This window comes from Polyodon spathula, chromosome 6, assembly GCF_017654505.1.
Source record: "Polyodon spathula isolate WHYD16114869_AA chromosome 6, ASM1765450v1, whole genome shotgun sequence".
Classification (NCBI taxonomy): Eukaryota; Metazoa; Chordata; class Actinopteri; order Acipenseriformes; family Polyodontidae; genus Polyodon; species Polyodon spathula.
The window spans coordinates 10,650,085-10,672,834 of NC_054539.1; the positions used below are offsets into that span (position 1 = coordinate 10,650,085).

Here is a 22,750-nt window from a genome sequence, read left to right on the forward strand (position 1 = left end):
AGTGATTAATTTTGATTAAGTTTTATGTTATAATTAAATATAGAGAAAAGTTCTGGCAACAGAATTAGTACATAATGTGCCGCTGCGATTGTTATGCAAGATATAAAGATTAATTAACTTGGTTTATAAGCAGGCCAGAGGAAATGCCAGGTAGAAAATAATTTGCCTTCTTCCTTGGGCTTTCTCAGGGAGTATAATTTAAAGTGTGACAACCAAGGCTTTAAAACAGTTTGCTTACCACTTGTTACCTCGCTTTATCATTATGCGAAGGTCATTTTGAGTTCTGCATTTTAAACTTGAGATATACTTATCTCACTTACATGTTTAATGTGCCTGCTGCACATTCCTACAATATGGTGCTTCCCCTGTTCAATCAGTTAATTAAAATAATATTGTTTACACACTAGAGGGCAGTATTTTGACTGTACTGCTGCTTTTACAGTACTATGCATCACCCATCCACGTACAAGCTGAGAAAAATAGAGAAATACAGTTTCACTGCCTGTAGTTTTAAATGTGTCCCAGTCTTTGTCTATGATGCGTTTAAAAATACCACAAATAAACAGATGTAATGCAAACTTTCTGATGCATCTGAGTAAAAAATAAATGCAATTCTAAAGGCACATCTGAATGAGAATTCTTCTTGAGCCTCATCTGTGAAATAGTAAGAATCTCCATGGAGACAATAACTAAGGAGTTCAATGAATGTCGTCATTGCTAATGCTCCAGTAAGTGCCTGGCATCAAAAAGAGCCTCTGGCTTTTAAAACCTGCAGAAGATAATAATAAAGCAACACGAGGCTTGTGGGCTGCAAGAGAATAAAGGTAATTGCAGCTGTTGTTATCAGCCTTTTATTTCACCGCCAGTACATTTTCAAAGATAATTGACTTCTTGCCCAATTATATTTGTACCTGGGCAACGCTGCTCACTGCATTTGCGGACCTCTTCGCCGGTTCCTTCACACTGTTGTCCAGTAATAGCCACGCCCTGGCAAACCCGAATCCGCCTCTGCCAGCCCCCATCGCATGACTTTGAACACCCACTCCAGTCCCCCCAAGGATTCCACTGCCCATTGGCTAGAAATGAAAGAGATATACAAGATAAATTAATACTTCAATGGGTTCCCCATTCTCCCCCCCAATCACATGCACACATGATCAATCTTACCTGGGATCCTCTGCCTGTGCACATAATGTTTCATCAAATCAGTTTCCTGCAGCTCACATTAATCTTGAACCTCTAATCTTTTCATTATGTTAATTTGATACAAACAATATACTGGTTTGGTTTTGAACATGTATTGGTTAAATCAAAATTGTTAGTCCCTATACCAATTGTGAGATATTCTGAGTGAGGTTTAATGTGAGCTGCAGCTAATGTACCTCAGTGACTTTTCAATTTAGGACTAAAATGAAATTTTCCAAAGCCACTATCTAATATGTATAAAACACACACACACACACACACACACACACATACATACATATATATATATATATATATATATATATATATATATATATATATATATATATATATATATACACACACACACACACACACACACACACACGCACACACACTGATAAATAGATGTATGTGCTCAATTTCTTCTCCAAATGGATTGGTTCATAATAGCAATCCATTCTCCACCCACGACCATTTATTTTAATTGAAATTGAGCACAAATGAAAATAAATGATGGTGCATATATCCCAAAGGAGAACAAATATGCTTTATGTATACTGATAGTATTATAACACACACACACACACACACACACACACACACACACACACACACACACACAAAAGCCTTGTCTGTGTATTATTTTATGAGCTGAATGAACTGAATATCAAATATAGTAATGCAGTAAAACCAACTACACTCTCTAGAAGAGTAAACCTACAGAATCCAGGGGATAATGTGTTCACTTGTCTCAACCCATTTCATTCCTTTCAAATTAGGCAGATTATTTCAATAACCCTTAACATGAGAATTGTGACTACTCCTTTTAATTCATTGGGTTTTGATTACTTTTGCTTATGCTTCAGTAAGAGGCTAGTAGTGTCTGAATATAATGAATTACACAAATAGATACTCTAGTTCCAGAAAGTCTATGTATCCCCTAATAAAAGCTATCTACTATAATCCAGCCATAAATTAGCTTCTACTTTTCCAGAACCCTTTTATTGAAACGTTTCTTTACAGGACTTTTGTTTATATTCTTCAATTGTATTTGACCCATAGGGATACAACCCCCCTTTTTCCCTGAAATGGTTCCCATGTTTTGTTTATTTTTGCTTTACCTTGCATCGGTGTGCTTTACAATGATTCCCTATCATTTACCAAGCTCTATTACACTTTGATAAGGTTTTGCTATAGTACACTATTAAAAGAGCTTATGTGGTGTGTGCACTTTTAATCATTGACAACAAAGACTCTGACATGTTCTTTTTTGTATTTTGGAATGGTTAGTGATAACGCGGTGGTTCATAATTTGCTCTTTTGCATTGTTTTCAATTTTACTTAAATGTTGACATTGTTGAACAACCCTTTGTGCCAAACGCTGCACCACAGAGTATCTCGCTCAGACATTTGTCCTTTGCATATCACCCCCCATGTCCTCTCCAGTTGTGCAGATTATGAATCACCCTGTATAGCAGTCTATCTTTAAACAATTACCGTTATCTTTAAAAACGTCTGTAAGCAACATTTAAAACAATGTCACAGATGGACTTGGAGCTGCATATTAACTAACAATTAAAACATTAGGAAACACATGCTAACATGTTAGTGATCCAGTTATCAGGCACTACCCTTTATTCTCTAGGCGGTTGAATTAGGATACTGGAGTCCTATTGCAATGCATTTTAAAAACATCATATCATTTTTATCACCTTTAACGAAAAGCAGTGAAATTAGCACATTAAAAAACAGACACATCTCTTTCTCTAAACGGTAAATCCACCCAATGTCCTCATCTCATTAGTGAATATATCAACAATACATGGAAATAGTTCCACAACTCAATTCTGTATGAGTCTATTTGAAATGTCTTATTTCGACAGGACTTGCCTTACAATTCTAGTCACTACTGTGTGAAAAATATTAGCAAAAAAAAAAAAAAAAAAAACAAAGCTTGTTCTGGCAGTCAGCAGAGCAGAAAGCCATTTTGTGCCAACAAAATGATTCTGCATTGGGAGTAAATAGACATCACTGGGGGTACCACTTAACTTGTGGGACACCCTGCTTATTAAAATAGTTTTCCTATTTTTGATAACAAGGTGATTATCAGTGCTTGCATACAAATTTACTGCATTCATTGTTACCAAGAAAAGGAGTTTGATTGAGGTCAAATGGCAAATTTTGAGATCCCTACCTCTCAGTAGATTGAAATTCTGAGACATTTTTTTTTTTCACTGATCTGGTAAGACAGTTTATTCATTAAAGTAATTTGCAATTGGATGATTGTCTGCTTACAACACTTATTCGTAATCTACACGTAGGACATAATGAATGTCAATCATGTTTTTACGTGTTGATCGTGCATTATTTAAGTAGTGTGACTAAGGTGTTAGAAAGGAAACAAGTGGGTAAAAAGGGCAATAGATGCCTTACCCGCCCAGTGTCGCAAAACACTTAAAAACAGTTTTTTGGAAGGCCAGAGAATGAGTCTATATTGTTGTGGTGCTTTATAAAGCCCAAACAAGTAATGTGTTATTTTCTGCTGTAAGGAAGACACACTTTATATGCATAATGCTGTGTAGGCTAAATATTGCAACACATGGGCTCACATGAATAGCCCTTCGAACCCTTATCTTTCCAATGATAAGAAGAACACCACCGGATTGGTGGATCTGTACACCCACCAGTGCAGTCCGGGTTATAGCACTCTCTGCTCTCTGCCCAGTGTCCGCGGCATTCCGAGCCCCCATGAGCTGCTGCGGAACACTGCCTGGTGCGCTGCTGGGTCCCGTTGGAACATGTCACTGAGCAATCACTCCACGCACTCCACTCCTGCCACTGTCCATCAACTGGAGCATCAGTCAGAACCCAAATCAAACAAAGAGGGAAAAAAAGGGCATACGGTATGGAGTGAGATGGATGCCAACAGCATTTTTAATGCAATGCTCGAAACAACTGATATTCAACCCTTTAAAGGCCAGTACTTAAAACAAAAAGACCTGATAACTGTTCAATAATGCACTACATTTAATGTCTGACAATTGGAAGAATGGTACCATTATAGCAATATTGTGTTTCACTATCATGTAACCACATTTATTTCAGACCCATGCATGGGTACAATTGTCAATACATTACAGTCAATTGCAAAGTCTAATTTGACACCACTTTTTATTTGTTCTCAATGAGGTATACTGAATAAAATATCTTTTTTCCTATTTCAGTTTTTTACATACCATTTTTATGGACTTCAATACTTCTCCTTTCAATCAGAAAAGAGTGACTTACGTTACAGTACTTGCAAGTACTTATTGTAGACTTGCATCTAGCTCTAACTGGATTAAACCCTTTATTACAACCTTTTATTAGTTGTCATGTCTAAAGAGTCAGATCAATGAATAAGATGATGTGTCTTAGCAAGCTAAACATGTTCTTTTCTTTCTGCAAAGTACATAAAAAAATCTTTACTAGCTAACAATTAGCCTTATTGCTACAGCAATTATACCAGCTGTACTGATGACCGTATAACGAGTAAAACGTGTTTGTGGGACACATTATGTTTTATCAACTTTATACTTGAGAATCAAGTTAGTTTATTATGATAATACAATACAAACCTGGACACAGGGCTATGTTGCACAGTTTTGTTTGTGTTTCCGGTCCATCACAAGCTCTGCCCCCATACTGTGGTGAAACACATGTCCTTGTTCTTGTCCTTTGCCCTCTACCACATGTAAATGAACATAAACTCCAGGGTGACCATTCCTCCCATGCGCCATGCACTGCAAACAGACATAAGCAGACTTTGCAGTTACGGTTACAAGTATGCATTTCACTCACAAATAGGATAATGATTATCCAAACAGGCACTTTGGCTTGCCAAGAACATAGAAAACCCCAAGGCTTATAACTGTGAACATGTGGAGTTCTTGATTGCATTGCTGTAATTGCCAACATTCTTCTGGGAAAAGTAAATGGGATAACAATACAGATAAGAAATGGCGCAACATCACAAAAACACCACATCATTGCTCTAGTTTGCATTTTAGGAGAAAGACAAGGAAACAACGAGGTAAAGACAAGGAGAGTTTTCTGCCAGACTTTTTTTTTTTTTACTACATTAGGCTACTCAGGGATGATTTAAAGGGTACCCCACTGATGTCTTATCACATGCAAGAGGGTACAGTACTATCCAAAATACCGTTCTGTTGAGCAAAGAATTTCATGGCAGTAAGGCTTCCAAAACATGCTTAATTGGCACACTTTGAAACACACTATCAGATACTGAGGCACATGCTGTTTATATAATCATCATATCATCAGAGTGGCATTCAGAGTCACAGGTTTTCACCTTGAATGGGGATCAACTGTAATTATCTCAACAATTAATGTTAATTACCATATACATTTTCCACAAGTCAACTTTTTCATCCAATGATCAGTGATGTACATGTTTAAATAAATACACATTTAATTACAGGGAATTTATTTTAGTCCACATAATATTGCAGAAGGAAAGTTAACTATTCTAATTTAAGCTTGGAACCATTACACTTAAAGAACTTGATAGAGACCTGAAATATCAGCTACCTGAATTAATGTATGCTTCTTCTTGTTTAGAATGACTTTGTCGATCATTTTCTATTTCATTCATCATGTGTTGCTGACTTTTTAAAACTCATGTCTTTTCTCTTAGTTCAGCTGGTACAAAAAAGTGCAAGAATTGCCTTGTTGCCAAGGAACACTGCCCCCAGTGGATATAAGAAATACACCAGTGAGAATACCACATGGGACAGTTGTGGTATTTCTTTGCATCCACTGGGAATAGTGTTGCAGGGGGCCAGGCAAATTGGTACACTCTGGTTTACCAGCTGAAGACATGTTTGTCAGCCCTTTTGAGATCACAGGTTTAAACTTCTGACCAAGATGTGCTTACTAAAACAGAATGTGATATACAAAGTGACTATAAACAGGAGGAAAACATTAGTAGTATTTCAGACACATACCCATATGCTGTCTGCTGTCTACATGTCTTTGGTCATGGAATAACCACATGTTTTGTTGTCAGATTTTATATTTTTTAAAATAATCTCTTTGATTCTCAAATTATAACTCTTGTAGTTTACAATACATGAAGAGATGTTTTTGTTTTCTGAAATATTACTTATGCATTTTCAGTCTGACTTCTTGTATTGCATCCACCAAACTGAATATTTACTGTAATTAGGTGATCCAGGCTCTATACTGTGTAGGTTTCTGACATTGGTGATATATGTATATTGGGCATAGAGGTAACTAATAACCCCCCACTCCACCACCCCCTGCCGCTGAAGATCAGCCATGTTTTAAGGCTGTATACTACTGTTTGCTGATAAAGGAGAAATGGAACCCAACTGGCCACAGATGGTCCTCGCCACTGAGAAGGAGGAAGAATTTCAGGAAGTGTGAATCAACGGTAACAGACTTGCTGTCCTGGACAGACCAAGGCCCATAAGGCCTAGCAGTAATCCAGCCACTGGAGTTACAGTTGCCTTCTAGATATGAGGGAATTGACGGGCACTACATTGACTGGTCAATGAAGAAATCCTCGGCATGCTGAAAGCAGTTTTGCTGTTTGCAGGCCAATGCCCGCTCCCCTCAAAAACAATTTTTTTGTATCATTAGTAAAATTGTTTCGAATAACAAGTGCTTTCATTATTTCATTATAAAATATTTGTTTTATTTCAGTACACAGTAGATAAGTACTTAATTCAGCTAATGTAGGTGTATTTTGATTTTCTTTGCACTCAACATAGGGTGAACGCTTTTTAGAACATTCTGAGACTTTAAGAACATCCTCACTGCCAAAATGATGTCATACAAGTCAAATAATAGTGACTTTGAAGGAAGAGGCATAGTTTGAGACAGCAAGTTCAACCAGTCAATTTTAATGAGCCCAATATGTAGAAGGACCAGCCTTATAGAAGAAAACATTAAAATACCACAACTCCATAAATGCCAACAGTCCCTATATGGTCGTCGGGACAGTCCCAATATCCTAGCAAATGTCCTGCGTCCCGATGCATAGGAACTAAGTCCTGATATTTACACATAGAAAAAAATGCATTTATTCTGCACAGTAGAGTTAGTGAAAACCACACGTGCAGCTGACACATCTGCTGATCACTAACTTACCGCTATACAAAGGTAAGAATGCTTCATTTTGTTTTGTTTACTGCCATGCTGGTCGTGTGGTGTTGAGTTGAGGGGATACATCTATTATTATAATATAGAGTGTTTTTTGCATATAACCCCTCCCATGTTTATGATGCTTTTAACCTCCCCCCCACCCCCTCCCCAGGCAGGAGCATCCCACTGAAGTGTTTCCAAATGTTGGCAAGTATGCAACTCCCTATCTACGAGGCATGAGTTGCAGTAAATGCAGTCTGGCAAAAATGTGACAGTGTAGCTGTAGACTTGTCTACTAGGATTTAAATGCTCCTTCTGGGATTTAAAAGCTGTAAGTTAAAATACTGCAGTAGGCCAAGAAAAATCATGCATTAGAAAGTTAATTCCCTATATGATCAGACCACAACTAACCTTTACCATGGAGTTAAAATATGCATGTGGTGTGAATAACTTCTCAGGGCATCTTACCCAGTTTTAGAAATATTCTTACTTGAGGATGAAAAAAATTCTGGCAAACTGGATGGTCATGCTGCCCCAAGTGACAAATTTGATAGAACCTCTTTTGCACCTAATGGGATTGTAATTAAACAACCTAGATTGCTTATATAATTTAAATAGCTTGTTATAATACTGACACTGCAAAATCACAGTGCAGTACTGTACCTACAGAAACTTTTAGGCCATGCGTCATCACTTTAAAGACTTTAAATTCCTACTGGACGCAACGTTTATGAGTAATTGTGATTGTCACACAAATATATTTTACATATTGAAATACAGAGCTATTCTATGCCTCTGATCCTTCACCAAAGAAATAACCTTTCATTTTTTTTTTATATTTTCAATTTTCTTTTTCTTTTAACTTGAATGAATGAACACATTGTGTGAGAATATTATATAATAATGGATGAAGACAAAGAAAGACAAGGACGTCTCGTGTTCCTCACATGATATGTAATGTACTGACAGATTGTGAGATAAAACAATAAAATGTAGTTGTTATCACAAGGCTAATGTATAATACCAAGGGAAGAACTGTAAGCAGCCTTTGTTGGTTATGTAAAGTAATACTGATTATTTCAACACCAACTGCAAATGCATGACGGAAATCTTTTTCAACTCCAGCGTATACAATTATGTTTCAAATGAAAAGGAGAGAAAACACTTACTGTAAACTGGAGGTGAAATTAATGATTCAAGCTACTGCTAGAGAGCAAACTTGAACTGATTCGTATCATTTAATATAGCGAGTTGCAATTTTATTTCCGATTTTCAACTATTTGCAATTGCATTTGAAAGTCATGTCGATGGAACAAAATTGTACATTGTAAGTTTAAATTGTAATATGCTTTGCTGTAGCAATGTAAGACAAAGCTGCTCTTTTGTTAATTAATATTTAAGATTGAGTAGTATTTTTTTTTAACCATATGCAATTTTTCTTCTTGGTAGGTGTGTTTTTTTTTTTTATAAATGTCACTTATTTGTTATTTGTAGAAGCTATTGGTGTATTGAAATAAACTCCCATGAAAGTTATCTTCTTTAGTGAACAAAAATACTGTATATTTGTAAATGCATAATTACATTTCAATGTTTTTTTTTTAAATTAAATAAATCAGTAACTATACACTTAAACATGATTAACATTTGACAGTGGGGTCACAGATTGTCATCCAAAATGTTAGTCTGAAACACCCCGATAGCTGTGCCCTGCTCTTTATTTTCATGGATTCTTTCACTCCAGATACCTGGGAACATATTGTATATTCACCATGCAGTCATTCAGAGAGGGATGCTACACTTTCACTTTTTCTCCACTAAAGCTACTTTAGCTACTACTATAATAAAAAAAGTTGTCTAATTTATAGAAACTACAGGGTACCCATAACATGATTTTAGCAAATTATTATATTTCAATAATTAGTTATAGCTGATAAAGAATTATAGTTACTAAAATCATTCGTAATTTATTTATAATGGATGCTAACTGTTCCCTTAGTTACATTTGGCACTCACTAAGGGTTGACAATGGTGGAGTTTACACGTGTATTCTAATTTAACACGTGAAGTAGTGATGTGCGTACAGGTTTGGGAGGAAAACTCAGGAGAATCAGGTTTATGGCAGAAAAAAATGACCACAGTGAGGGATAGGGTATATCTCATTTACCCGTGAGCATGACGTAAATCATGAGAAATCCACGCCCATTTTCACATGGAAACCTGCATTTCACATGAAAATGTCCACTGCTGCCAATCCAGACAGCCTTGGGTGCCTACAAGAAAGGTGTCTTGCACAGCTCTCTATAATCCTACTTCTCCACTGGTTTTCAAGCATGGAGATCTACAACACCTGGGTTTATTTATCTAATTGTATCTTCAATTAATGAAACAGGAGATAGTGCTTTAAATTATATTTACTGCTAACGACAGGCTACCCCACCAATGACGTGAAAAACAATTTGGGTAAGATCAGTAAAACAAAGTATTAAATGATCAGTCACAAGGCATTTACAAACCACAGCTTTATTACACCAATTTAACACTGCACCTTTAAACAGTTTAATAAAAACAAGATCTCACATGGCACACAACCATGGATTTTGTGATGATATTATCTTGTGTTAAAGTTCTCTGCACATGTAAACCACCTTTTCTAGTCACCCGTGAAAAACGCAATCACAGATCACAGATCGCAGTGCGATTTCACGGAAAGTGCCCTGGGTTGCAGAATTATTGATTTTCCATTTCCTAACCAGTATTCATAAGAAAAATTCAAGTTTTTTCAACATTCCACAAGTCGGCGCAGTGAGATTTTTGAATACCTATGCTTTGTTTATCTTGCTCAACCCATACTTAGGAAAAGCAAACAACTCGTTTTAGACACTTGCGTGCTGTGGCTATTAAAATACTGAGCTAAAATGGATACATTTATTAAGATGTAACATGTGTCTGGAGGCAAAAGCCACTTAGGAAATAAAACAGCTGCTCGTGCTGGGGAATACCCGGGTATGTATGAATATGGGGGTAAACTGTTTTGCTTTCTGACGTTATTGTACATCAGAGGAAATCAACGATCGATGATCATTTAAAATGCAATCCTCATCTCTGAAATGTAGCGAAACGGAAAGAAACTGCAGCAAGGCAAACCACACTGACTAGTTAATTTCAGCGCTCAATTGAATCTCGCCAGGACCGTGCAGCAACCTGCCATGCATGGGTTGAAATGTCTTGAAAAGTCTGACAATCCTACTGTCAAAGACTTCTTACTTACACGGGTTCGCAACAGGGGTGCTATACAATGTGCTGATCCTCTCCGAAGATCATATCTACCAGACTATTATCTGTCAGAGAAACAAAGGCTGAAGGAAACACTGGCAGGCAAACCAGTAGCTGTAATTGTTGACAAAATGTTTGACGAGGTTTCTCGTTCACTGATATTCTGCATGGCCTTTTCCCAAAATGTGTATATATTACCTATCGGGCAAATATTCTTAATCTGCTTGGTGAAACATTTCACAAACCATTCCCTAAAGTTTTGAAGTTTTTTAAGTGCATGAAGCACATGTTCTACCAGACAGGGACAAGGAAGGGGCAGTACCTGCAGTATCTTAAGATCCACACCCCAGAAGGCTCTAGAATTAAACTCCCTTAACCCTGTAGCCACAAGATGGAACTCCTTTTATCATGGTGTTGAGTACCATACTGAATTCATAACAAATTAAATGCAAGTGTCCGGACTTCCCTGTGCTTCAGTGCAAACCTTGCATGAAATGTTGTCAGATGCAACTACCTTTGCTAGCTGAAATCTGTTTGTTTTTTCCTGAAAGAGAAATCAAAAGAAAATCCTAACTCTTAACAGTGGTGACTGATGTCTATGACACTCTTGCAGATGTAACCATCTACCTGGAAACACACAGATCTGCTACCCACCATGGAGTACAGCAGCTTTGCAGCCAATGCTGATAACTTGCCTCCTGATGTAAAACAAGCTCTCTTTCAAACCATGAAGGCGGCACTTGAAGATACACTGGAGAAGCTCTTTAAATATCAAAATGATGGACAGCCTGCCATGCCTTTCCTGAAGGCTGCTCCCATTTTCAATCCCACTAAAATGTGTCTCATATCCCATGACAGAGCAGAGTATGATGCAGCAATACCAGGGTTTATGGATGAACCAGAATTCGAACTACAGCTGTACACTTGTTCCCGCGGCTCTAAAAAAAACATGGAGATAAATCTGCATGAATTCTGGGCATCCGCAGGTAACAGGGTTCCAAAGATGGCTGCACTGGCACTGAAGTACATAAACTCTGCTGAAAGAAGCTTCAGTCACTACAACCTCATAGTGACTGATTGGCGGCAGGGGCTTTCTGAAGAAACTATCAGAGCCCTCTGTCTCCTCTAATTCAATGTGAAAGCAGGACTTTAAACACCTGAGACGCAGTAATGAGAAAATGGAGCGTTTTTTTTAATTTCTTTTTCTTTTTCTTTCAGTCAGTTTTATTCAGAATCAACACTATTTGAAGGAATATGACATTCGAAGGAACTGAGCACAATACTTTCAGTATTTTTTTCTAGCTGCAGTTGCTCACTTTCAAAGTATTTTGTCCTCATAGCAGTAAAGGTTTAAAACTGCAAAACGCTAGTATTTATTTGATAATTTATTTTACTTTTCTGCTTGCTGACAGTGGCTTCACAATTATGTTTTTGGAATTAATAAAAGTTATTGAAGTTTCAATAAATGTTTTTGTATATTCACTATGCTATTTGTTTTAGCATGTACTGTAATAAACTTTGAAAGCAGTCCTATAAAAAAAGAAATTAACAAAGAACCGGGTTGGTTTTAAAAGGCTGTTGCAGAAATAATGGACCCTTGCCGCAGAATTTGGAAAAAAATGCCTCACTTTTCACAGGGGACTATTTTTCTGGCGTTTCCACATGAAACAGCACGAGAACGTGCGCATAGATAATTTGCATATGAGCTCCGCCTTTTCCCCTTCATTTGCTTGACGTCGGGTTGACAGCTGCTTTGTAGTGTAAAATATACAGAGCCCATGTAAACCGCAAGAGGGAGAGGGTCATTTCTTCTTTGGCTCAAGCAAACTGTTTCAAGTTAAATTAGAACACACATGTAAACTCCGCCAACATATGATCTATTTTTGATTAAAATTACTCTTTTAGCCTGATAGAGATTCTGACTGACGTAGCTAAGTGAGGCCAGGAAGCCCAGATTAGGCCATCAGAATGGAAATGATTCTTTGTGAAGCAGCTTTAAGCATTTGAATTAAAACATAGGCAAGGTAGGCTTTAATTCAAATAAAACCACAATAAGTTAATGAATTGCGCATCCCTATGACAAAAAAAAAAAAAAAAAAAACACAACAAATAAAGACAAAACAAAACAGGCATATAGTTCTAAATAAGAAATACAAAAGCATGAAAACATTGATATTTTTTTATGAAACATTAGGTAATATCCAACCATCTGCTGCTAACACTACCTGGACAGAGGGCAGTGTTATTGCAAACCCTCGATTCTCTTAAAGGGCCGCTGCAGTGTGTCCCGTAAGGTGATACACAAGCTCTGGTTCGCACCTGCGACCCTTGACCACATGTAACTGAACATGAACTCCACTGGGACCACTCTTCTGTGCCAGAGTCACCTGTGTAGAAGAAGGTTGACATAAATTAATGCACAACATTACAAACAATACTGTGAAGAGTTTGTTAGGATAGTTATAATGGGTACAGAACATCCCTTAAATGTTAATGTCACTTATTTTATGTTTAATCTAATGTGTTCGCTTTATAATACACAAATTGCAGGTCTGCCTTTTCTGAAAAAGTTGTCCAACAGTTTAATTTACTGACATAAAACATAATAAGAATAATAGAAATAAAAAATAAAACAAAAAAACATGCAGGTACTACATGGAAGTGTTATAAATGAAAATCCTTATGTTAACTTATGAAATGTAACATACTGCAGTACAAAAAAAAGAAAAAAAAGATCAACAAAAATGTAATGTAATGGTCTAGTGTTGAGCTGATTGCAAATCAATAGTCTATTGCAGATGACATTATTTACTGTATGGCAGAATCAAAAAGGTAGAAATTTATTTTTAAGTAATGTATTATCCACTATAACTAGACATGTGTTACCAAACAGACAGGTAAATAAGCAGGGTGGTCAATTTAGTTTTTTTTTTACCCGAGGCATAGGATGGAATTCAATTACGACACAAATTAGTAGAAAAATTTAAACTTCTGAAAAAGGTGATTTAGCATTAGTAGAGGGTCCTGCTTACTATCTGACTGTGGCAGCAGTGTCCTGGGCCAAAGACAAGGTCAAGCAGGAATAACCACTGCGGAGGATACTAAAGCCATTATTAGTACCAGAAAATGCATTTATATATACATTACTTTTTTTTTTCTTTTATTTATTTTGTTTTCTTTCTTTTATTAGATTAAAATTTAGTTATTCAAATAAGGTTGCTGTTTCAGTGCGTTTAAAGGTTTGGAAGTTCTTAGGGAATCTACCCATAGGGTAATTACATCTCCACTGGGACTCAGATTGGCTCTGGCAATCCAAAAGTATAAGCTATCCTTATCATAGTTTTAGCTGCTTTTGTTATTCGGTGAATGTTTTGGTCCTGTTGAAAAAAGCATATATTCAGCAGAATGAGAATGTATTGAACACCAGCCTGAAAAAATACATCAATACCTGGCGGTAATAAATGTCTTTCTTAAGCCATCTGTCCATTATAATTTGAAGTATTATTTTTAGCTTCTTGATTGAAAAGAAAAAAAAAAAAAAAATTATAATATTTTTTAATAAAAGCAATCATATTAACTGCCATTGTGGTTTTAACCCAAATCATTCGATATATATATATATATATAGATACAGACTGGAGAGGAGACTAATAGTGGTAAACTATGACCTCCCGAGGGAATAACTATAGTTCTTTCCAAGGTGCCTTCAGTTTCCCACTATTGAATCACTCAAGAAGTAATGTTTTTGAAGTCCATAGCGCATAGTTATTAATGCATAGAATTCTCGCAGTTCAGTTTGTGAATGTCGTGTTTATTTACATTGTCGAGTTGGATTTGTTTTAATTTTAGGGAATCAGAAAACACTAAAAGCAATGTTTTTATGACGGGCTTTAGTGTTTGCAGCATCTTTGTTTTGTAATATATTTTGTAAATCATTTTCTGTTATGTCACAAAATCGCTGCCCAGGTGGTCAAGATGTAGGTTTGTCCACCATTTTGCTTTGCTGTGTGAAGAGAGGAAGGACGCTCATGGTGATGATGTAATTTGAGGGAGTTTGTAAAAAAAAAAAACTATTGACATAAGCAGTTAATAGTTGGGTCAATCACATACAAGAATTTCTAAAGACTGATTCATAAATATGTATATTGTAATGCAGATTTTTAGTAATTCTATTTTCCCACTTGCTCTCTCTCTCTGTCTCCTACTGTTTAACCATTTATCTTTATATAACAGAGCTTCCTGGGGAATGTACAGTAAAGGAAAAAAATGAATTAAAAAAGAAAAGTATTTAGTGACTTCAGGTGATCATTATTTTTAATGAAATGCATGCACCAATTTCCTGTGTCAAATGCACTTAAGCAGTTACCAAAAACTTTCATACTTTAAAAAAAATTACAATTGAGTATTGATTTTCAACTCAAAAGTCTGTACATTTTCTTTTAACATTAAAATGACATTATTTTTACATGGATTTTAAATGCATACATACAGTGGCATGTACGGTTTAGTGCAACAAATTCAAGTAAATGTATATTATCTGCTCTCTGAATGCATTCACATCTAATAAGAATCTTACAAAGCTTTAAAAATTAAGCTGTTGCTGAAATAAAAAAAATATATAAAAAGGTTATAATTTATATTAGACCAAACTGCTCATAAAGTGTGGAACTATTTATTACATGAACCTGCATGAAAACAATACATTAGTAGTTCAGAAAGAAAAAAAAAACAAAAAAACTAAAAAATCGAAAAGGCACAGTAATGGATGATTAAAAAATGCAAATTACAGTCCAGTTCAAAGAAACTTACACAGCATAAAATTAACACAAATGTTGTATGTAAAACACAAAAGCTTCAATGAGAACACCTATGCTAAGATATAAGTAATACAATATGATCACATTTATTCCATACATCTTTAAATCATAAATGACTTGTTGTGCCCAAAAAATGACAAATGACAGCAGCGTGTATTTTTTTTTTCCTTTTTTTTTTCCGGAACCTATTTTAAAATCTTAACTTTGTTAAAGAAACAATTAAAAGAATATCATGCAAAAATGATCCAGTGTGAAACGTGTATTAAGATATTTGGCCATTCTTAACTTTAAACATCCAATCATAAATTCAGAGGTAAAACTACAGGAAAACCATGGAAATGAAGACATTCAAAAATGCAATTTTTCGATGCCTTCATTCTGTCGCCTTTGTCTACTTCATTTTGTTTTGTTAATAGTTTTACCTCATGGTTTCTGGCAGAACTGTTGTACTATTTAAATGTTGTTACCAATCAAATGTAACCCATTTTTCCAGTTTCAATAAGGCTCTAGCTTTTAGGGAAACATTTTAAGTTTGGAAGCAGCCAAATCATAAACATCTCTGGATTCCTAATCAACAGGCTGGCCCAATGTTAAAGATAGTCATGTTTGAGGAAAATAGGGATTTTATTCTACTCTAGTTCATCCTTAATTAAACAGAAAACAACCAGACAACCCAATTACATTGTTTATTTAAAGGGCATTCTGAGGAGAACCTAAAGTATGTGTATCTGTTTAACAAAAGTTTTTTAGAATGTGTTTTAAAAATGTGTCGGCTTCTTTATGTAACTGGTGATGTCAAATAAATAGCTAAAAATAGGTGGAAGCATTGTTACTAAGAGCGCATTGCGATTTGAAGGCATGCAGAGGCTTAGCTGAAATTTATTTGAGTAAATAAAAAAAAGAAAGAAAATATAACTAGTGTATTACCAGTTTGTGCCATAAATTTAGCATCATCAGCTTGCTCCTGAGGGACCCTTTTCTCATGAACTGATCGTGGCCGCTGACTTTTTATTGTATGCTCTCCCATCATTCCAAATTCTAAAGACAGAATAGAGGTTCATGAAAGCTATGCTTGTACAAGATTTTCAAGGATTTACATTTTTTTCCAAGCTGTTTAAATAATGATTACATGGTTAGAACAAAGGAACACAGTTATTTAGGGTATTTAGCATTGTTGGTAACTTATACGTGAGTTGCATCTTAAAGAAGTATTTTATGCAATGACTTGTTTAATATGTTTAATATTCCACTATGTGTCTTTTGCATTATTCCCTGAACACTTTCTGACACTTTCAATTGCAATTTTCTAAGTAAAATTGCTACTGATAGAAAAGTGCTTCAGGGCAAGACAGGAAAACCTCTTACAAGAGTTGTTTGGTCTAGTGAAGAGAAAGTAGCTGTTAGAAACTATTTTGCATCTGTAGTGCACTTCTCTCCCCCTGCTTTGTGAATAGGGATACTTTTAAGATGGAACTACATTCCTTTGTAGGACAGTGAGGTAAGTACATTTTTCTGCAGTAATAGTGAATTTGCTAATGATTTTCTTTTTTTTTTATTGACCGAGACCAATGGATTCAAAGCCTAATCAGACCTTGGCCAAAGGGCTTGAACACTGGCTTGGATAAACCCAAATCAAAGGTTTAAGGTTTAATATGTCTTGACTTAATCTTGAACACACTGTATACTGTAGGTCCAGTTTTATCTGTACTAATTTTATCATAATTTTCTTATGATTTCAAAGCCTGTACTATTCTGTAAATACTGCAATAATTTCCACTTTCTTCACAGCCTATTACATGTGTTGGGGACCCATTAACAATCTACAGCACATAGACTCACAATGCTGGGAGTAAAGGTGCACACACTTACAGCAGCTCAAGTAAGAGGCATTGCATTCTTGCTGTGAAGCCTCCAATAACACTTTCTTATCAGAGCAGTAATCAGACTTGATAGAAATCGATCAGTTCTCTGACTGTAACAGGGAATAATACACAAGATACATAATGGGATATTAAGGTAATAAGTTAAATATTATGATATAAAGTACCACTTTATATTTAATGCAGAAACTGAAGTACAAAATAGCAAAACATGTAAATAAACCCATACTGCTTTAAACAAATATATAATACATAAGACCATCTGGAATCAGCAAGATGGCTTAAAATAATTAAGTAACTCCATGCTCTGCAAACCACAGAAGAGGAGCCCAGAGAGGCAGACATCCTATTGATCCACTGTCTCTGCAACAAATTCAGTGTTGCAGCAATTAGCTGGTAAATACAGAAGAGATTGTTTCAGTTGGAAATAATAAGCTTTGTGGTAATTGCTGGTATGTCAAAAGATGATCTTCTATCTGATAAATGTATTCTGTACTATGACGTGATGTGAAATTAGGCTGCTATCAAAACCAAAATGAGCCAACACATTGCCAATTAGGATGTAACTAGATGAAGCCACATTGTATTGATATATTAACTTGCATCTTTTGATCATATGAGCATCAGCAAAAAAAAAAAAAAAAAAAACTTTTTACATTTCTAAAAATACATTTTCTACACAGTAAAACAAGATTACAGTAATGTCAAAAATCTGATACTGCACCAAAAAAAAAAAGGTAAAATATAAAAAAAAAAAAAAGATATGAACGCTTAAAAAAAATTACTTTATTACTGTACACACACAGTATTAATAAACACAATAATGGCTCAGCAAACTTTAAAGACAACAAAATCTTTATCTGTTGTTATCACAAGCCATTCCTACAGAAACATGTTCACGTGTTTGTACTGTGCCTACATTCAGGATTCAGGTACTTTCTGCTGGCATTTTGCTTTTCTCTGTGATGCTTTTAAGTCGGCATCTTTTCTTTTCAGAATGTCTGAAACAGTTTGCTTGCCATTTAGAATTTTTCACTTAGTTCTTTTGTGCTGGTTATGGTAAATGCTCAGTTTTTTGATAAGCACTCATTTTCTTTAAAGAGACAGCTCACTGTGTGGGCGCTTTGACATTTTATTTGCTGTTCAACATCTACACAATTCACAGGATATGCAAGTATATTCGCCTTGTTTTGTTTTAAACTTAGAAAATACGCAACACTTGACCCTGTGTTGGACTGCACAGTCAGATTTATAGTACACAATTTAAAAATCATGCTGGATTCCAGAATAGACAGGTTCTGGATTGTAAAGGGTATCACACTATTAATTTCAGTAGGGACTTGGTCTGGAGTCTGGACCCAAAAATCATGCCAAATTATATAGAATTCCAGTTTATAGAGGGTATGGATTAGACAGGTTTTACTTTATCAAGTTCACATTAGAAAGGTTAGAATGTATTTATGTGTTTAAATTATTTTGTTCATTTAATACAGTAAGGGGATTCATAATGTTTTGCTGAATTACAAAATATAAAAAATGATATATCATTACAAAGCTTTGACCACTTAAGTTCACAAAGCATACTAGTTTCTGGAACTTAAGTCTTTGTCTGTCTTTTTATCTACCCAGGTCTAAAAAACATGAACAAATAAGAATGTCTCATAGAGTATCTTGGGTCACCGTGGCACCTGTAGAAACGAATTCCAATATACTTTTTGCTAGAAATGAAGGATGCCATGAGTCAAGATAAACACTATTTTGACTAAAAGATAATAGATGGCTTCAGCGTTCTAACATTCAAAGGTGCTACATAAAACGAATATAAATAACTACTAAACAAATGCTAAAAAGTGTTCAGTCTAGAGACAGTCCCTGCAACCCACCTACACCCAGGCAGAGACTTATATGACCCAGCATGTATTACATTATTTATTAAAACAGTCTAGACAAAAAGTTTGCCCGAGTTACAGTCTGGCTTCTGTCTGCTCTGCTCTGTATTGTGAATGATCTCCTGTTTATTACTGATGCTGGTGCTCCCTCTGTGCTTGTCCTCCTTGACCTAACAGCTGCTTTTGACACCATAGATCATGGCATTCTTCTTGATCGCCTTCAGAAGTACATTGGAATCTCTGGAACCTGTCTCTCCTGGGTGTCCTCTTACCTATTTGGACAAATGCAGTCTGTTTTCTATACTGGATGCAGTGGTGTCGCAAACCCAGTCACTTGTGGTGTCCCCCAAGGATCTGTTCTTGGGCCCCTTCTCTTCAATATCTACATGCCTCCCTTGGGTCACCTCATCCTTCAACACAGCCTCATGTTTCACTCCTATGCTGACGACACCCAGCTCTTCTTAAAACCCGACCCTGGTAGCCCCTCTGCCATGGTCCGGCTCTCAGATTGCACTCAGGACATTGAGGCCTGGATGTCTGCCAATTTTCTTCAGCTGAACACTAGCAAATCTTCCTTCTACCATCTTCGAAACATCTCCAAAGTCTATTCCTACATTTCCCTCCTAGATGCGGAGATACTTTGTCATGCATTTGTCTCCTTTCGACTCAACTACTGCAACTCTCTATATGGTGGTCTCCCGGCACACACCATAAACCGACTGCAGCTAGTTCAGAATGCCGCCTCCAGGATCCTTATTAGATGTACAAAATCATCCACCCGTCTTGCCCAGCTGCACTGGCTACCTGTAAAGTTCAGGATTACTTTCAAAACTCTCCTGCTCACCTACAATGCCCTTCATCACACAGGTCCTGAGTATCTCCTCAACTTGCTCACCCGCTGTATCCCTGCCCGCAAGCTGAGGTCCTCCGACTCTGGCCTGCTTGACATCCCCAAGCAAAAGTGCACCACACTTGGAGAACGCTCATTTAGCTTCATGGCTCTGACTCTTTGGAACTCTCTCCCAGCACTGGTGCGTGATGCTCCCACCGTCGCTCTCTATAAATTAACTCTCAAGATCCACCTGTTCTCTCTTGCTTTCCACGCTCTTTAACCCTTATATGTGCTATTAGCTGCTGTGTTGCTGCTATTATTTCATGTATTATGTTATTACCATGTATTATGCATTTTTCACTGTATTAAATGTATTATGTATTTTTTTTTTTACTGTATATCATGTATTATGCATTTCTCTATATTTAATGTATTATGGATTTTCTTGTTGTTACTGCATCTTGTAAAGTGCTTTGTGATGGTGGTCTACTATGATAGGCGCTATATAAAATAAAGATTAATTGATTGACTGAATACTACTACATTATACATATTTTATACAACAGTCTTTGGGAGACGGGACACGCGGGTCCCACCCACTCTTTGTAGTGGGGGGGCGGGGGGGGGATACAGTACAAGTAAAGTACAGAGCAGTTTAGAAGCAGTAAGGAGAAATTGCATCTTGAATTGCTTTAATCAGAAAACAGAGGACACTGGGGAAACACAGCAGCAGCTCAAAGTCAAACAGCCGCGTGTGTTCTGAAAACAAACAAGCTGAAACTCGGAGCAGCTGATTCAAATTCAGCGCCGTTCTGAGACACAGGTGAGGGGAGGAGCCAACAGCACAGCAGAACAACGCAGTTAAACGAGGCAGTCTTCCAGCGACAGCAAGTTGAAGCGACAGCAAGTGGGAGAAGTACAGGCGTGGAAAAGTACAGAGCAGTTTGGAAGCAGTTTGAAAGCAGGCTGACGGCTGCAGAAGAAACTAAACTTAAAAAACAAAAAACCCTCAACATGGTCTTCAAGCCAGTAATCTGTGACACCTGCTTGAAGTGGGAAATCCGAGAAAACCCAGCGGAGCTAAACCAAGTGTGCGTAAAGTGCCGCGCGATCCAGGATTAGCATAAACTAGTAAGTATGCTAGAAATGGAGCTGGAAGAAGTGAGACAGCAACAGGATCTTGAGGAACTGGCACACCCACAATTCATGGAAGTCTGCATCACCCCTAACAGACTGAAAGCCACCAGGGAGATAGAAGATCAGAACAGCTGGGTTCAGGTAGGCAGAAGCAGGGAAAAAAAGAAACTTCGTCAAACACAACCACCAGAAATCAAAACAACCAACAGATTTGAGTCACTTCAGAATTTTGATAAGCAGAACCAACAACAAGAGAATGAAAGGAACAACATCCAGGACCCTATTGACAGTGGTGACCAGACAGCAAAAAGAAGGGAGGTCATGATTGTTGGGGACTCCATACTGAGAAACACAGCAAGTTCAATTCGCAGTTTGGACCCCCTTACTACAACAGTGGGCTGCCTTCCGGGAGCCTCGGTCAAGCACATCACTGAGAACATGGACAGGCTCCTAGAACGAACAGGAGACGACCCGGTAGTAGTCGTCCACATTGGTACAAACAACATTGGAAGAGACCAAAATCCCTGCAAAACAAATTCAGAGAGCTAGGAAGGAAATTAAAAGAGAAAACCAAAACTGTGGTATTTTCTGGTATACTACCGGCACCTTGCAAAGGACCTTATGGACAGCTGGAAATAGTTAATCAAAACGCATGGCTGAAGACGGCTAACAAGATGCTCGGATACATTGTGAAAAGTGTTGAATTTAAATCAAGGGAAGTAATGTTAAAACTGTACAATGCACTAGTAAGACCTCATCTTGAATATTGTGTGCAGTTCTGGTCACCTCGCTATAAAAAAGATATTGCTGCTCTAGAAAGAGTGCAAAGAAGAGCGACCAGAATTATTCCGGGCTTAAAAGGCATGTCATATGCAGACAGGCTAAAAGAATTGAATCTGTTCAGTCTTGAACAAAGAAGACTACGTGGCGACCTAATTCAAGCATTCAAAATTCTAAAAGGTATTGACAGTGTCGACCCAAGGGACTTTTTCAGCCTGAAAAAGAAACAAGGACCAGGGGTCACAAATGGAGATTAGACAAAGGGGCATTCAGAACAGAAAATAGGAGACACTTTTTTACACAGAGAATCGTGAGGGTCTGGAATCAACTCCCCAGTAATGTTGTTGAAGCTGACACCCTGGGATCCTTCAAGAAGCTGCTCGATGAGATTCTAGGATCAATAAGCTACTAACAACCAAACGAGCAAGATGGGCCGAATGGCCTCCTCTCGTCTGTAAACTTTCTTATGTTCTTATGTTCTTATTTGACCCCTCCACGCACCCATACTTTTACGACCCCTGCGATCCTCAAAGTAATTTTGGCATGGGCATAAATTGATCGTTACTTGGCTGTTTGCGGGCACGCTGACTATTGCATAGGATCTTATCTTACACACTGCCTTCTCGCGACATATGTATATATATATATATATATATATATATATATATATATATATATATATATATATATATATATATATATATATATATATATATAGCATGTTTACACAGATAACCGTGAATAAACAAAAGTAAAAAGTGTAGACTGCGTCTCGCTTTGTTTCAA

The 22,750-nt window shown here is 36.8% G+C and overlaps 1 protein-coding gene across 2 annotated transcripts in view; it reads right to left on the minus strand.

Moving 5' to 3' along the window:
- LOC121316837 (adhesion G protein-coupled receptor B3-like) overlaps nt 1-22,750 on the minus strand; it is a 195,973-nt gene that overhangs the window by 91,444 nt on the left and 81,779 nt on the right. For both annotated transcript variants that reach the window (XM_041252082.1, XM_041252081.1), the window contains exons 3-7: nt 16,374-16,484; nt 12,855-13,016; nt 4,806-4,970; nt 3,873-4,037; nt 912-1,076 (exon numbers count right to left, since the gene is read on the minus strand). In XM_041252082.1, coding sequence (XP_041108016.1) covers nt 912-1,076; nt 3,873-4,037; nt 4,806-4,970; nt 12,855-13,016; nt 16,374-16,484 — 768 coding nt within the window. The remainder of the gene's footprint in view (nt 1-911; nt 1,077-3,872; nt 4,038-4,805; nt 4,971-12,854; nt 13,017-16,373; nt 16,485-22,750) is intronic.